This window comes from Sander lucioperca, chromosome 1 (assembly GCF_008315115.2).
Source record: "Sander lucioperca isolate FBNREF2018 chromosome 1, SLUC_FBN_1.2, whole genome shotgun sequence".
Classification (NCBI taxonomy): domain Eukaryota; kingdom Metazoa; phylum Chordata; class Actinopteri; order Perciformes; family Percidae; genus Sander; species Sander lucioperca.
Genome location: NC_050173.1, coordinates 30,125,168 through 30,141,809, shown reverse-complemented (window position 1 = coordinate 30,141,809; position 16,642 = coordinate 30,125,168). Strand labels below are relative to the sequence as shown.

The window sequence follows — 16,642 nt, the reverse complement described above, 5'->3', positions numbered from 1 at the left end:
GAGAGTAGTGTTTGACATTAATACAGAAATGGCCACAAATATTCCAAGGCATTTTCAGATGTTTAATAAATACAGTAATTTGATGTTTTAAAAAATGTCAAAAAAGTACCATTAAAAACACAACCAAGGATTCAGATCAGTTGGTGGAGTTGGTCACTTTCTGCAGGGCAGCGGCGCTCACATTTAGGGAATGCTCATTGGGAAAGAATTCCCTTAATAGGAATGACAGGAGCATCTGTTATGAAAGATCAATAAGAACAAGATTTGTATACTATATTGAAAAATTAAAAACCTGTGTAAATTAAATACAATTAACTAGGGATTGTGACAGAAAGTAAATGTTGAGATACTCACATATACCAGCATTTTGTTTTTTTCACCATCCTGGAAAATATTAAAAACAGACTCCATATCTGTCTTTTTCAGGATAAGATAGTTTGAATCTACAAAGAGAACATAAAAATACATTTTAAATGGATTATAAACTGCCAAAAACAATTGTATATTTCCTACTGGTGCAGAGGTGTCACCTACATCTGGCATTGATTAGATTGTGCGCTCTATCCCTGGTCTTGTTCTTCTCCTCATCGGTGCGAGGAGGAGGAGGAGGAGGAGGCGCTGCGGGTTGAAAATCTGGCCACTGTTTTTCACGCAAGGTGTCGATGTATGCGGCTATCTGCACTTCTGTCGGGTTCATCTTGTTTAGGAAAGAGTTCACTTTTCTGGAGGTGAACGCAACCAGAAGTCACTCACAGACCAGATCTGCCATAAAACTCTGTTTTATTGGAGGGTTGGAAGGCAGCACCAAAACTTACTTTTTTAGGATGGGCATAACAGGTTTCAAAATGGCATCAAATATGTTTACAAGGATGGAGTTCCCTGTTAAGACAGACAGTATTCAGTATTAAGTCTATTTTCAAAAAGACAGCCTTAAAAAAAAAAAAAAAATCATATCAGTGTTTATGCATGTTCAAGCTTATTTGGCTGAGATCAAAACAGTGAAAGTGCAAGCCTAACACTTAAGCTAAAAAAAAAGCTTTGTAGCTGCAGAGTTGGGTTTAGGGTCTAACGACAGACAGTGTTGCATGTTTTACAGATTGTGAAGCTCTCCGTCTTGCCCTCTACTTCAATTCTATTGATCAATGCAGTTTAACATGACTACCAACAATTTACTTAAAGATGCAGTAGGTAAGACTTATAAAACTAACTTTCTGTCATATTTGCTGAAACTGACCCTATGTTCGAGTAGAACTACATGAAGCAGGTAATTTAAAAAAATCTGGCTCCTCTGGCACCAGCTACAGCCTGTAGTGCAATTTGCAAAAATCAACCGCTTCCTGTTCAGATACACCAATCAGGGCCAGGAGGGTGTCTAACTGCGCGTCAATCACTGCTCATGCACACACATTAATTCTCCCTTGTGGGGGGAGGGGCTTAGGAGACTGAGAAGTTGTTGATGTTCAAATTTTTTGGCAAAATCCTGGATCTTCCCATTCCTACCTACATCACTTTTAAATTTACCAGCTGTTAAACCCGTTCTTCCGTACCTTCGTGAGCCACTGTTTTTTGTTTATTTCAGGATAATGTGGAAAACTTGTATAGATTTGAAGTTTGCTCTAGAAATATTTAGCTAAGGTAGATAATTCATCACAGTAAACATTAATGCAGTGGAATGCTCCTGATGAAGCTTCTTGGATGAGCTGTGAATCATTTTGTAAACCAAACATCAAAACCTTTGATTTATTTTAGTATTTTAGATATCCTACAACCTGTTTAATTGGGCATCTACACAGACAAACCTTTTAGTGCATGAAGTTACCTAACTAACATGATCCTTCACATCAATGTTTGCTTATTGCGGTCTTCTGCGGTTTGGCTGCCAACTGTCAAACATGGATTGTCTGAGCTTGTCACAAGCACATTAATGCACCACCTAAAATACTTATAACAGTCCATAAGTTCACCTTAAAATATCACATGATAAATTATAAAGCAGACTAAATGTTCATTGCAAAGGATTAGCTTTGTCAGGCGAGTGTGTACTGAGTGTACTTAAAAAAAAAAAGAAGGCCTACAACATACAAAAACACTGGTAAGATCATGAAGCTCTTAATGTTGTAAACAATAGTTTAAACACGGAACAAACCAGATATTTCTTTCAGTAGATCGAATATGGCTTTGGTCGCCTCCAGCTGCTCCCTGCCGACTTGGCTCTTCTGACAGTGGGAGTTCTCCCCTCTTGGTGAAGTGCCCTGATGCTTCCCTTTAGCCTTGTTCACTCCACTTGACATCTTGAAACATATGTTCTCCTTTTTATTTGACCTTACACTGGAATGAAGCCAAGTCGGGCCTTCTGCGATCTCCCTCTGCACGCCTCTGATTTGGCTGCTGTGTGGCGTGGAGTCTGAATCAGGCGGGTCTTCATCACTGCCGTTTCTTGTCGAGACCAGAGACTCTTGTGACCTGGAACGGGTCAGTCCTTTGAAAATAATTTTAAAGTGAGAGGTTAAAGGACTATCAGAGTCTTCTGTTATGTCTCGGGAACAGTTTTCGTTTGAAGAGTCCGAGTTAGCAGCAGACTGTGGTTCCTTTTCGGTTTCTGCATCCTCAGGCGGTTCTGAAGAAGAATTATATTGGGAGATAACAATAGTTGGGATTGAAGCACTGGGAACATCATTGCCCTTCTCAGTAGAGGCACCAGGTTTTTCTAAAGGCAGAGCTGTCAGTTCTGGATGTAGAGATGGTGTCATGATTTCTTTTGGGGCTTCTGTCTGAGGGCTCGAGCTCTGCAGAGGAAAACAAAGCAATCAGATTGCGACAGCTGATCCTGAGGCATCGGCCTTTATGGTGCAGAGTGGCAGACACCAAAGGCTAAACTAATCCATTTAAAGTAAGACATTTTTAAAGGGGCACTCCAACTAATTTACACATGAAGTTCAATTTACTATTTAGAAGGAGCATAGTGAGGTCAGCTTGAAACTACACTTTTTTTAAGCTGGAGTGCGGAACTTTTGTCTCCCCCCTCTGGCAATGACAGTTATTACACAAACACTGTCGACATGCTTAAGAAAAGAAGTAGGATTCGTAATAGCACTACAGCTCTGTGGTCTCTCCCCCCTTCCTGCCTGTCTTATATAGGTATTGGGTAATACAGGTAGACTAAATCGTGTAGCCAATCAGAGAGCCAGAATAAGCAGCTACGCTGTGAAGAACTGTAAGGTAGTGAGCAAGGTTGGTTGACGGCACTTTGAGTACTGCTCATGTAAGGACATTGTTGTGGAGTTAATAAACTACCCGTTCTGTAAACAAATAAGCGGTATCGGCATCATTCCGCTGCGGCACACACACTAGACACCAGAACCTCCTTATACTGAAAAATACAGAGCTTTCCCTGGCGGTGTTAAGCTAAATCTGCATTGTCTGAACTTGTTTGGCAAGGGGTTTGATATAACAGATGTTCATTTATATGTAAAGATCCTGTACTCACATTTTTTTTTACACAAATCCTGTGTTACAAACAGGTGATCCATTGTTTTGGAAGCTTGACATATAGTAGGAGCTTCAAATCAGGATATCCTCAACCCCAGTTGCTTGCAACTTGAGTCTTATTTCCATAGTTTTGGTCATTGCCATAACTTTATTATAACCATTAAAAGTAGTAAAAGAGTAACTTTACCTCGTCTTCCTCTTGACCTGGAGTCAAGAAGTAAGCCAAGCTGCTCAGAAGGCCCCACACGCCTTCATAATGGTCCTCCTCATTCAGCAGTTTGTCAAATGGGCAGAGGAACTGGAAAACCGGTTGAGTGTGGCCAATCAGATTATCAGAAACTAACTCCTGGAAAAGAACATACCATAAAGATTGAGTCATAAAGATTGTGATTGAAGTTGTTATGTCAGCATATCTACGTTTTATTCTGGTGTCTTTAACCTGCAGGAAATGCTCCACTGATACTCTGGCTTCTTCTTCAAGCTCATCGTTGACCTCCGACTCCTCCAGCACCAGGATCGTGGGCAGGTTGGTCGAGTCCTGAAAAAAAAGGCATAAAGAAAAGAGTGTTTTTAGGACAAGAAAGTTTAGAGACTAAACTGTTTTTGACATCAGGCAAAAGTTTGGCTCACGCTGAATAGACAGTAAGCAGGAAACACAACCCTTTCTCTAAAATCAAAGGAAATAAATCCTGACAACCAAAAGATCTTCTTTCAAATCGATAAACATGATGATGCCTGTCTATTTGTAGAAAACCATCTTTTTAAATTGTCCTATAGAAATTCATAACATTGGACTGCATGATTATGGTTCATCAAAAGTGAATTTGTCATTTTAAACTAATGTTCCCGTATTTCACTCAACTATTTAATTCTGGGTGAAATTTGCTTGTCAGCTTTAACAAAATAACTCATGTATGATTCATAATAGTCAAACCATTTCTAGAGGGGGGATGGCAGATTAACAAGGGGCATGCATTTTGGTCATTTTGCTAACGAGGGGGGTGGCATCCCCCCTCATATCACCTACTGGGTACACCTAGCTAACACTAATGCAGTCTAATACATCAGCCTTGTAATAAATCCTCCCATCATAAAGGTTATAATCAGTCTTTTAAAAACTGTTTCAGAGAGATGTTGATTCAAATTTAGAATACTTTTGGAGGCTGTAGTTTGTGGTGCTGTTGAACTGTATTGCATTATACAGAGAGTTATTTCAGCCATTTAGCCTACCCTCATTAATATCAATAGGGTAGACAAAATACTAGAAACACCTGTCAGTACCACACAATTCAACAGCACCCCAAACTACTGTTTTATTGCAGGACAGAATTGCTTTTAGCTAGGTGCACCTAATAAGCTGGAAACTGTATATCAGAGGTGATTGGATCAGTTAAAAGCAGAACATATATATAAAATGAGAAAAAACACAAAACATGGCCCTCCATCTGCCTTTTACCTGCCATGTGTTGCGGAAGTATATAACATCCATGTAGGTCTTCCTGATGTCCCACTGTAGGTTCTCAGGGCTGCCCTTCTCCTCCAGATGAACGGTGAAGATTAGCTTCTCATCATCCCAGTCGGCCTACAACAGTCAACTCCTACTCAGATTCCAGCTCAAATATTAACATGTCATCCAAGGACAAGCTTTAAGAGAGTCTCAGCGGACAGATAGCAAGCCTCCGGGACATTCCACACTGTCACTGATATTTATAACTCACATGAGGGACGCTGACAGCCCAGCGGCCAACACGCCACATCTCATACGACAGCTTGAATTCCATCATGTCCTCTTGGACGCTTGTCAAGTAGTTCTCCAGATCATCGTCCTCCTAATGGGGTTTGGCCAAAAAAAGCAACAATGAATATGTCATGTTTCACAAACTGTCATCTTTAGTTTAGTATATTGTATTATATCTGCAGCAGACTAACCCTGTCAGAGTCCTGCTGGCTGTTAACGGAGCCCTCCCTGCTGCTGACATCGTTCTCGTTGCTGCTCCCCTGCTCCATATTTTTGATCTTCTTCTTCGTGGCCTTCTTAGACTTCACCTTGTCCACAAATTTAGACCATCCTTCTTTTAACTTGTTAGCTGAAAATGACAACAACCACATTTTAAAAGTCAGAGAGATTTCCACAACTTAGTAAGTCAGTATTTTACCTTGCCTTTTTTCTGTCTCTTTTACTTGTTTTCTTTATTGTGTACACCACAGCTTTGAAGAAACACAATGTCCCTTGACTGTTAATCTGAAAAAAAATTCTGCACTGCGATAGGGATGCTTAAAGTGAACTCTTAAACATCACTATAGTTCCCTCCGACGAGGAGATTATGTTTATGAAAGGAGGAACCCAATACATTTTGACAGGATCGAATCACGGGCAGATACATAAAATATTTTTTACTTTCGTTAACATTGTGGCATAGCCTTGGCTGAGGTCTGGGCTCTCTTAGTGCCCGTCTAGTTGGAAATGTAGCGAGAAAGACTATTCACCAGATATAATCAACATTTCATTAGGCACGTAAGCATGATTAGTAATCAAAATTTGTGTGTTATAATCAATGTGATGGCCTTATAATGAATAAATATCCCAACAGAGTTAAATAATTCTTACATATTATGACAAATGATGGCATTTTTTTCAGAATTTATGATCCTTAAAGAAAACACACTCATTTGTCATTTTTGTTCATTATCATGGCATAATCGATTCTTATTTAGCCATCGTTACTTTTTGATTGTTTGCAATACAAAGAGATAGAAGTTGCACACAGAAATTATTTGCCATTCAGCTTACAGTTTGTGTAATTAGCTGTCTAGACCAACAAACAAAAGAAATAGCGGATTAATTATGCACTGAAAGGCAAGCTGGTAAAGAAAATTATAATGTCAACACTACTATTCTTCAAACTGTTGAACAAGGCGTTATGCAAGCACAGGCCTCTATTTTCCAAACACCCACAAAGTACTCCATCTGCCTTCCTCAACTCTTCCTTAAGTCTCATTTGAAAAGTTTTCACACTCATAGTTAAAAAGCAGGTTAGAATAATGTGTACTGCTAAGAAGAATGTCAAAGAGCTTTAAATAAAATAAAAAAAACACCTTTTAATCATAACAACTCAAATCTAAAAACGCACCTTTCCTTTTGGCCTTGATCCTGGTGCTGGTTGAAATCCCTGCTCCCTCCAAGCTCCTAGAAATCGATATAAAAAAAAACAGCCACCAGAAAAAACCTGGTCAGTTCCAATTTCAACCACAGAAAGAGGCTCACACAGTTGTTGCTTTGAGGTTCACTGTGACTAGGTCAAGCCAGCAGGGTGCAAAAGATGACAGCCACTCACACTTCACTGCCCTTGCCCTCGCCTTCGCCCTCCTGTGAAGCCAGAGAGGTTTGATCCGGGTCTGATCCACACAGATCCTCCACAGAGCCTTTGGGGGTCACGCTGTCCAGCTGGCTCACCACCAGCTGGTTCAGGTTGTCGGGGTCTGACAGCCATTTCACCAACAGGCCCAATCCTGAAGAAAACAGCCAACATACTAATCCTACAAGCACCGTTTGTCATGATATAAACACTAAAATCAGGAGGCACAATTTCCACATTTCACAATATTATAGGATTGTAATGAGTCATGTTTTTGAATCCTCTTAACACAGCTGCAGTCAGTAATAATAGATTCTGCCGTTTTAAAAAGGAATAGAACATTTTCCAAAATATGCTAATTTGCTTTCTTGCCACGAGTTATCTTAGCATAGAATTAAGACTGAAAACAGCTCGTCTCTGTCCAAAGATAACAAAATCCATCTACCAGCACCCCTAAGCTCACAAATTTACATGTTGTATCTTGTTTGTTTGATCCGTACAAGAAAGCAAATACTTGTATTTCCCAAAATATCAAAATATTACTTTAAATGTGGCGTATCAGCCCTTATAACATTTTTGTTTTGACTTGTAATGTCTTGCGTAGTTGAGAATAAGTGGTACGATATTACGATATTAGGCAAAATCAGGATTGTCAATTTAACTATAAAAGCAAAGCCCTGTATAATTTACCAACTGCTCCAATTTGTTGCAAAAACTGAATTATGTGTCTATAAGCAAAACTATACAATTAGAAATTATCTGTTTCTAGCTGCCAAGATGCACATAATCTCTTAACTAAAGCTGTAAAAAGCACTTATTGTAACTGAGTTACATGCATAATTGCAAAAACCTACTGCACAGCAAGACTCCCACGAGATAAGACATTTTATCTGTTACTAAAAAAAAGAAAGACAAAAACTTAAAGGGAATTGGCAAATGACCGCAGAAGAGCGCCTTCCTTTTACGCAACCCAAAATTCATGCCCTAAACTCTACAATGCCAAAAAGAAAAAAGGGATTACATACAATACACACTTGTAAAAGAAGTTCTGGGAGGCTTAGCCGTTACATAAGAGTGTATTCCTGCCGAGAGAGAATTTAATGCTTTCTTACCCTTTAAGGCAACAACCTCATTTAAGGCACAGCGGTTGACTTCTAGGTCACAGAGAGATTCGGGTAAAACGTTACGTACTAGAGCGTCAGAAAACTCTCGGAGAACTGCGATCTCCTCTGCTCTGGAGCTGAACAAGAGCTCTCTGAAACAGAAACCAAACAAGAGGGGATTATTACAGCACTGGATCATAGATGTTTATCACCACACATCTCTTACTATCACACAATCTAAATCTTAATGCGATGTACTCTTGAAATACTATTCAGCATAAAAACAACCATTAGTGTGTCACTGCAGGTATAATCTTGTAAAAGTAAGGTAAATTATCATAGGTGATAAAAAAATATGGGAGGTATTTATAGAGATCAGACACATAACTGAGTGCAAAGTGTAACTGAAGCAGCATGAATTCTGAGATAAAGTACGTGTAAAGTCTCACCTGTCAGACTGCTTCGCATTATGCAAATGCTGGGTCAAAATACGAACGGAGCCCACGATAGCCTGGGAAACATCAAAGTCTTTGGCTCTCCCAATGATCCGGTTGATTACGAAGTCAAACTCTCTGCTGAGCACCTGGTACAGAGGCTGGTTCTTGCGTGGCTCAGGAAGGCCGTACCAAGGGAGGATCAGCTGGGCGTACGCACACTCAAACACTGAGGAGAGCAGTTACACAGGAAAGTTAACACCAAACACCCCCACTCTCCCCCTAAACATCAAACTCGAGGACTGCAGCAACTTTAAAGCTTGTTTGGTGAAATTCAAGCTCTGTTTTTTTTTTTTTTTACTTTCTTCTTAAGTCAAGAACTCCTGTCCAAACTATTCAATTCAAAACTCAGCACAAATATCCATGACAGGATTTCCCTCTGAACTGAAGTCGGGTCCCTCTAGAGAGCATGTTTTATTTACAGCAACATAACGTTATTTATATATCATATAGAGGAAAGCTGAGAAAACCAGCTGAGAGCGCTGATGTGGGACTTCACACAGCCACTTAGTAGACCATAAGATTTTTTTAAAAGCTGTGAATTATTCATAGTTTCAGTGATTTACAGGCATGCATACATACAGTAGACTTTCAATGAAAAAAGGCACAAAAACGGGTTGGAATAAAATCACTTCACATGTAAATAGACAGTATTATAGTTTTGGCTTACATTTTTCAGCTGTATTTGTTTGTATAAATAGGGAAATAACATTTCTCACAACCTAAAGCTGTTCTATAATAATATGTTGCGTAATTTGGATTAAAGAGTTGTACATTTCTATAGAACCTTTAATATATAGCTGAGTTTGTGCTGGCAAAATAGATGTTATGTATGTGGGATAAGGACAGTTTAAAAGGTGCAAAGACAAAAAGGAATGCATAGATGATTCCAAAGGGTTACCGGGTCATGCATTTGAATGTCAGTGCTAGATTTAGGTCAACCAGTGGTTTTGAAGGTCTGTCTTGAGCCTTTAAGAATTGAAATGTAGATTACATGAAATACGTGTTTAAAGCCACTTATTCTAAAAGAGCTGGGATATCAATCATACATACAAACCAGTTTAATAAACGCTGCACAAAATAGATGCAAAGCAAAAACGGCTGATAATGGAGGCATGAAAACCAGATATCTTATTTCCTGTTTTAACACAGCCATATGCACCCATCTATCGAGGGTTTTTTTCATCCCTTTCTTTATTTCCTTAAAGCCCCTTATTTGCTTCATGTAACATGAGCTCCAGCTGCTGCCGTGTCTATGCAAAACCGCCCTTTTCAACAGTGTCAAGTCAAAACGAAAGTACAATTTACTGACAAAGACAGTCAGGAGCAGAACATGGATTTTTTTTTAAACATTTGCTCACATCTTCATGAAAAATGTTTCTGAACTGCAAGGACAAATGTGTTTACGCCACTGTAAAACACATGTTCTCCTGTGTAAGACATGCCTCACCTCGCTGTAGAGACATTTTTACACGTTGGTACTGAGAGTCCAGTGGTTCAGCCTGTTTGCTGCTTCCTCCATCTGTCAAGTCACCCAACAACTCTCTGTCAACAGTTTCCTGGAAAACACAAAACTATGAGTCAACTAAAGTAGACCTACCAGGGATTAATAGAGCACAGTAAGAACTATAACATTAGTTAGTGCTGAACTCTAGGTGACAGAGTAAGCTATGTAATGAGTGAAAAAAATGCACCTCAGGCTGTAAGTGATAGGCTAACTTTTCAATATTTGACTTTTACTTATCACACAGCTCAGGTGTTTGTGTAGCCTGACTTGTAAACATGGCAGACAAGTTAGATTACTGACTTAAACTTTGATTAAAAAAAAAAAATACTATTACTTATCTCACTTACTAAAGCATACAAGGCTTACCTCATTAAAACATGACTCAGTTTCTAGTCATGCAGTGCTCGTAAAAGCAACTCTTTCCTGCGATAAAAGACTGCAAAAAATGTGTATTTAATACCTGGAGTGGGTCTTCCTTCGTCTCTTCATCAGTCTGAGTGCTACTCTCTCGTCCACTGTTTCCGAATAACAGTGGAGTAGAAAAACAAAAGAGGAAACATAAAAAGTACTGTGTCACTGTGCGACCACAGTCTGAAAAATACCACATCAAACCGAGGGTTATGGCGATAGAAAAGCGCCATAGATACATCTTCTTTTCTTACAAAAGACTGCTCGTCTCTCTGACTTTAAGCCGATGTATGTTCCACATAGGCAGAGCTGGTTTGTTCACCCACATAATTAGCACCGAGAACAAGACGCCCGTTTCCTCGAAACCTAAATTGAAAAAAAGGAACTTTATTAAACTGGTTAAAGCAGAACTGTGATTGGCTGCAGGAAGTGCGCGTGGATGCCATCTACAGGTAACAGCTTTACCTGAAAGCATGGAGCTCTGAGGAACTGGTGGTCCCATTTATTTAATATTTTATTGTTTATAATATATATTTATTTATTCAAAGACGAACTTCTTCAACTTCAAAATTCTGCAACACAAATTTTTTTATATGAAATAATGTTTAATTTGACCTCTTTGGGCCGAAAACTATTATTTAAATGAAACCATCTGAAAAGGTTTAGAGGGGAAATCACTGTTAACAACTTAAAAACATCTGAACTCATTAGATACTATTTTTTTTCTAAAAGGTCTTAAGCCAAACAGGTTGGATCCGTAGGAAATCACTGATTTAATATTTAATATTAATATCAATTAATAAGTACTGTTGAATTGATATTGAATGAATTAATTAGGATTATTACTATTGTACATATTCTTTATACTTTAAACTGTAAACATGTGCACATTTCATCCTCTTTGTTTCAAAAACTGTACATAAAAAACAAACATATATTACTTATTTTATTGTACACTTGTCCATTTCGTATTTATGATTCTTGAGATTTGAGGTAGTGTAGTAGTTTTTTATTCTTTTCTCTTACTATGTTTCTTGTTATGCACCAAAACACCATGGCAAACTCCTTGTATGTGAAAACCTACTTGGCAATAATTGAAGGAAGGAGCAGATAGTTAATTACCACAAGGTGGTGCTAACGCTGTTCTTCAACAACTACTGTTGAGTGTAAATTCGACAACATGCAGCGCAGCAAAGCCAACTGCAGACATCTGCCAAAAATGCCTGTAAAGGAGTAAATAATAAATATACACAGTAAGAATGACAGTAATTTACACTTTGGAAATAGTTCTACAATTACTGGATACGATAATCATGCCTGAGGGGAAACCCTCATGGTCATGGATGTATTATGGAAAACCTTCAGACAGACCTATAGGGGTATTATTACATTTATCCATACAATGCTCTCCGCATTATAAATTTAACTATTAAGCAGAATGGCTGGAATACTATAAGCACATACCCTGCGTGACATGTAACTATAACTTACTAAATCAATCAAACTATCAAAAACCCTACTGCCTTGTGTGGTTTTTCCTCATGAGTGGAAATCACTGAGGTCATGACCCGGTGGATTTATGACGCAATTCAGTCTCACAGCTGAAATTACGCAACAGGCTGCTTGACAGAAAGCTTTTAATGTGAAGTGCTGAAGCTCCAGTGATCCGTAGACCTCCATGTGTAAACATTGACGATCAAACCCTTTTAAGAGCGGTGGATTGTAACTAAAGTATTGTACTCAAGTACTTTTAAGTACAATATTTGAGGTACTTGTAGCCTACTTTACTAGAGTAATGTACTATACTAATAATATACCTTTACTTCACTGCATTATTTTGACAGTTAATAGTCACGTAAAACAAATGATCTTATCAATATGTTGCAATGTAGATTTACACATGAATGCATTAGTAATAGTAATCTAATAATATAATTGCGTAAAATGGATATTTTTTTTATTTAATTATTTAAGTACATTTTGCTTATAATACTTATACTTCTGTATATCCATTTAAGCTACTTTATACTTCTACTTCAGTACATTTCAGAGGCAAATACTTATTTTTTTACTCCACTACATTTATCTGACAGCTTTACATTTCAGATTAACATTTAAAATAGAAAATCACCAAATAGTAACATATACAAAGTATAGTAGTTAAAATTAGCTAAGCATCCACTGGCTGCAACATTAGTAGTAATGTTATAGTAATAACAGGTGAAAATATAGTATATGATACAGTAGCATTACAATGACCATTCTCCTGCCTAATGAGTACTTTTACTTTTGATACTTTCAAGTATGTTTTGTTGCTAATACCAATGTACTTTTAACTAAGTCAAATTTTGAATGCAGGACTTCTAACTGAATATTTTAGTGTGATATTGCTGCATTATTAAGTAAAAAAATCTAAGTAAAAGATCTGAATATTTCCCCCACTACTGGGCCACAACACCTCAACGTCAAACACAAAGGAGTTACAGCAGGTGTTTCTATTTGCAATATCAGGGACCTTCAGTATAAATGCTTAAGGGTTTACTAAAATGAATTTAAATGTTTTTTACCATGTTAATTTGAAAATAAAACTCTCACTGACCTTAATCTTTGAGACCCTTTTCAATCACTGTGTGTCACACTTTTTGGTTTGGTCTGCAGTTATCTACATAGGTTTTCATGTAAATGCAGACTTATTTATACATTTCAAAATAATGAGGTCACAATCTGCAGGAATATCTAACAGAGGCTCAAAACATTAAATAAACACTTTCAATAGTTATGGCCTCTAAATACTGAGAAATATTAATAAATGTATCATTGCAGGCAGCCTACAAACACTGAAAAAGGCGACACTTGTCTGACTTGTTAACCCCGACTTGACCTCGAGGAAGCACAGCATATCTAAAGCTACACAAGACTGTACAAAAGGCCGTCTATGGGCGGTGAACTAACACAGACAGTCACAGACAGTTTCACTAATCCTTGTTAAAGTTGTAATGGAGCAGCTGTAGAAAGAGGCTTGCTGATTTTAGGATTAACTATGTGCTACCTGCTGAGAGGGACCTTTGGGAATGGAGTGGTCAAAACAGTATTACAAACTGATTTCTTTCACTGAAAGGAGATTTGACTACACCCTGCTGAGTAAATCATGTAATCTGATAGTATCGCTAAAATAAGTCTGTCCTCTGTTCAAGATCAGTCTGGGTTAAATGTGCAAGACACAGGGACTACATACTGCTTATGTAATGGTTTTTAAATTCACAGGATGACCACACACATTCACCTCAATGTGTAAGATATCAGCTTTAGAAGTTCGTTTTCTGGCATTTTACTCTTACTATAAGATAATAAATAACGAGCAGGTGTGTCATACTGGTGAATGTTCAAACAACTCAAGGTTAAAGTCCTCAGTCACACCAGCTGGGAGTCAGAAGACACTTGGCAGGAGATGAAAGTATATTTAGAAGGTTGGATTAATCCACCTTGCGAGTTAATCCATGGTTGCTTTTCTGCAGGAAGTCACTCATTCTGCTGAATATACATCAATATGTGACGTGTTTGCGACTTCCTGCATATCACTTTTCTGCAAGTATGCCTTGGTTGAAATATCATCAGGAGGTCAACTTCCTCAGCTGATTTTGGCTCGCCTCCAAATACAACCTGAGAGACTTCTGCAGCTCTAAGCTTACATTCACACAGGACGCTGCCAAATGGATTCCGGAAGCAGCACGTCAGCTGCGGCACTCGGTCACTCTGTCTGTAAGGTTACCCTTCATACATTCTATCACAGAAACCAGGAAGGAGATTCACTCAGTAGGTTGTGTTTATTTCTCTTTTTTCAGCAAGGTTCCTGTGTTCAGGGAATGACATTCTGGTAAGAGGCAAAAGAAAAAAAAACATGGGCCAAGAGAGAAGCGCATAACAGATTCCCCCTGTGCAACTAGTAGAAAATACTAGTTGGTCCCTATAAATATAGCCTGGCATTTAAATTCTTCCAAAATGTACAAGATATGTTACAGTAAAACTTCACAACATGAATAGTGAACATACAAAAACAACTTAGAGGACTTTCTTAAGCTCATCATACAAGACAAGCACAAAGGCGCCACCCATGCCTCTGAGCACATTAGACCAGGCTCCCTTGAAGAAGGCCTTGGGGCCCTCGTCACGTGCAATCTTCTTCCAGCAGTCAATGGTGCCAGTGTACATGATGTCGGCTGGGGGGGGGGGACACAGAATTATTCTAGTTGTCACACGTTTATTCTAGTATCAGCAGTTGTCACACGTTTATTCTAGTATCAGCAGCAAAAACAGAAAATTCTACTTTTGATATGTTGTGTGCGTTTATTACCTCCTTTGCGTCCAGACTGCATCATCATACGACGACGGACAGTGTCGAAGGGATAGGACACAAAACCAGCACACGCAGTCACAGTCTGAGCAATCATCCAGCTTATAAAAATGTGTGTGTTCTTGGGGTCTGGAAGCATGCCTGTAAGAGAAATTGGGAAGGTTAACTAAAGTCTCAAAGGCTCCACTGAGACAAGGTACATCAAGCTTTTCAATGCCTGATAATGAAAACTCACCCTTTGCCGTGTCGTAGACGCCAAAGTAAGCGGCTCTGTAGATGATGATGCCCTGTACTGACACGTTGAAGCCCTGGTACAGACCCTTGAGGCCATCAGACCTGAAGATCTTCACCAAACAGTCTCCCAGGCCTTTGAACTCACGCCCCTGTCCGGATTTGCCGACATCAGCAGCCAGACGTGTTCTGGCGAAGTCGAGGGGGTAGACAAAACAGAGGGAAGTGGCTCCGGCGGCGCCACCAGATGCTAGGTTACCCGCAAAGTATCTCCAGAACTGTGTGCGCTTGTCCACGCCATCAAGAAAAATCTTCTTGTACTTATCCTTGAAAGCAAAGTTGAGGGCCTGAGTGGGGAAGTATCGGATGACGTTGGCGAGGTTCCCTCTCCAGAATGAGAGGAAGCCCTGCTCTTTGGGGATTCGGACGACACAGTCCATAATGCCCTTGTACTGTGTGGCAGCTGTAATCTGTTTGCTGGCATGTTGTACCTGTAATTAAAGAAGAGATACAGCCATTAGAGATTATAATATAAAAAGGCATGATAAGCAGATCAAGTTTGACATCAGTCTATTTCTTCATCAGTGTGAATGAACATCTACAGTTAACATATTAGCCCTCTAACTTGTCTAATCATGACTCCTATGTGTCTGTCTGACAGACGCATTACTATCCATGTGCAACTAGTACAACTCTGATGGCATCCATTCAACAATTCACAGCCCCTCCTGCTCCTGCTGAGCCCAGGCCCAATGCAGCAGTGCCATGGCGCAAACCTTGCTGTGACCTTGGCTGGTTGTTGTCAAGCCAATCTAAAGATCTGTCATGGAAGATGTGCACTTTTGAACACCATAGTCACAGTAGATGGCCCTGTCTGGCTTTTACAACACTGCATTTTTTGCTTGGTAAGACAGCAGCTTACTGGCAGGGTGTATTACGTAACAGGTCTAATGCGCCTCATTGCTTGTCTGTGCCTGCAGCAAACTCTGACAGAGCTACTAATTCAGTATGTTTACACTCCAGCTTCTACCTTTAACAATGCATCAGCTTTTTTTATTATTATGTCCTTTTCCACAATGTATCATTAGGCTACATCTTATTAAACTTACCCTTCATCCCTTAGAAATTACTGAATGAAAATGCTGCAAATTAACAACGACAGTTTTGTGTTGCGCAAACGAGCACGACAGGATCTAATTAACAGCAGCAACTAATTAAAGAGTCATGCGAAATCATTCTGTTAGCACTCGCCTGGAGAAGAAGCTTGACTCTCTCGATGGGGGCTACAGCTGTTTTGGAGATGGCAGCGGCGATGCCACCAGCCAAGAAGTCCTTGGCGAAGGAAATAGCTGTCTCACTCATCTTCAGATGTTATCAGACACAGTCCTGCTACTTTAGTCGGTGGGGTTTGCCGGTGGAGTTGAAATGGCCGACTCCTAACTAGTAGAGAGGGGATTTAAGAAGACTGAACGCGAGAGAAACCGTGAAGTTCGACTCTCGCGTCTGATTGGTCGGCTGTTGTAGAAGTGGGCGGGGTCAACTGATGTCTGATTCAGATTTGGTGCTCTCTCATTACCCAAGTAAACTCAAAACAAGACCAAACTGTTTAACTATTCTACTTAATTAGTTATATAGATATTCTGATTGAATCACATCTCAACAGAACTCCATTGTTTTAATTTTTTTGGATCAAATTTGGCTCA

General features: G+C 39.2%; 2 protein-coding genes across 3 annotated transcripts; both read right to left on the bottom strand.

Moving 5' to 3' along the window:
• Nucleotides 1-48: 48 nt before the first annotated feature.
• Nucleotides 49-10,787, bottom strand: si:rp71-46j2.7. 2 transcript variants are annotated; one of them, XM_031302974.2, is made up of 17 exons: nucleotides 10,410-10,787; nucleotides 9,893-10,001; nucleotides 8,398-8,611; nucleotides 7,958-8,100; nucleotides 6,825-6,999; nucleotides 6,621-6,676; nucleotides 5,419-5,576; nucleotides 5,208-5,318; nucleotides 4,946-5,071; nucleotides 3,929-4,027; nucleotides 3,677-3,835; nucleotides 2,590-2,786; nucleotides 2,147-2,364; nucleotides 816-879; nucleotides 535-722; nucleotides 355-443; nucleotides 49-235 (listed from the first exon to the last, which is right to left on the bottom strand). In XM_031302974.2, exons 1-17 carry the CDS (start codon nucleotides 10,596-10,598, stop codon nucleotides 137-139), a joined length of 2,394 nt encoding a protein of 797 aa, XP_031158834.2. In that variant the 5' UTR covers nucleotides 10,599-10,787; the 3' UTR covers nucleotides 49-136. The 2 variants fall into 2 exon arrangements, with proteins under 2 accessions (XP_031158834.2, XP_031158831.2); XM_031302971.2 differs by having other exon boundaries at nucleotides 2,147-2,786.
• A 3,371-nt stretch (nucleotides 10,788-14,158) lies between these two features.
• Nucleotides 14,159-16,454, bottom strand: slc25a5 (solute carrier family 25 member 5). The gene is made up of 4 exons (XM_031302984.2): nucleotides 16,191-16,454; nucleotides 14,944-15,430; nucleotides 14,709-14,849; nucleotides 14,159-14,574 (listed from the first exon to the last, which is right to left on the bottom strand). Exons 1-4 carry the CDS (start codon nucleotides 16,299-16,301, stop codon nucleotides 14,417-14,419), a joined length of 897 nt encoding a protein of 298 aa, XP_031158844.1. The 5' UTR covers nucleotides 16,302-16,454; the 3' UTR covers nucleotides 14,159-14,416.
• Between the last annotated feature and the right edge of the window lie 188 nt (nucleotides 16,455-16,642).

What these genes read in the sequence shown, in the direction of transcription:
- slc25a5 (XM_031302984.2), bottom strand. Translation starts at nt 16,301, where the DNA reads ATGAGTGAGACAGCTATTTCCTTCGCCAAGGACTTCTTGGCTGGTGGC. An exon ending in CGTCTACGACACGGCAAAGG is followed by an intron (nt 14,850 to 14,943) that starts GTGAGTTTTCAT and finishes TTTCTCTTACAG; the next exon opens with GCATGCTTCCAGACCCCAAG. An exon ending in GCAGTCTGGACGCAAAGGAG is followed by an intron (nt 14,575 to 14,708) that starts GTAATAAACGCA and finishes CCCCCCCCCCAG; the next exon opens with CCGACATCATGTACACTGGC.
- si:rp71-46j2.7 (XM_031302971.2), bottom strand. Translation starts at nt 10,598, where the DNA reads ATGTATCTATGGCGCTTTTCTATCGCCATAACCCTCGGTTTGATGTGG. An exon ending in GAGGGCAAGGGCAGTGAAGT is followed by an intron (nt 6,677 to 6,824) that starts GTGAGTGGCTGT and finishes ATCGATTTCTAG; the next exon opens with GAGCTTGGAGGGAGCAGGGA. An exon ending in CAGTGGAGCATTTCCTGCAG is followed by an intron (nt 3,836 to 3,928) that starts GTTAAAGACACC and finishes GTTCTTTTCCAG; the next exon opens with GAGTTAGTTTCTGATAATCT.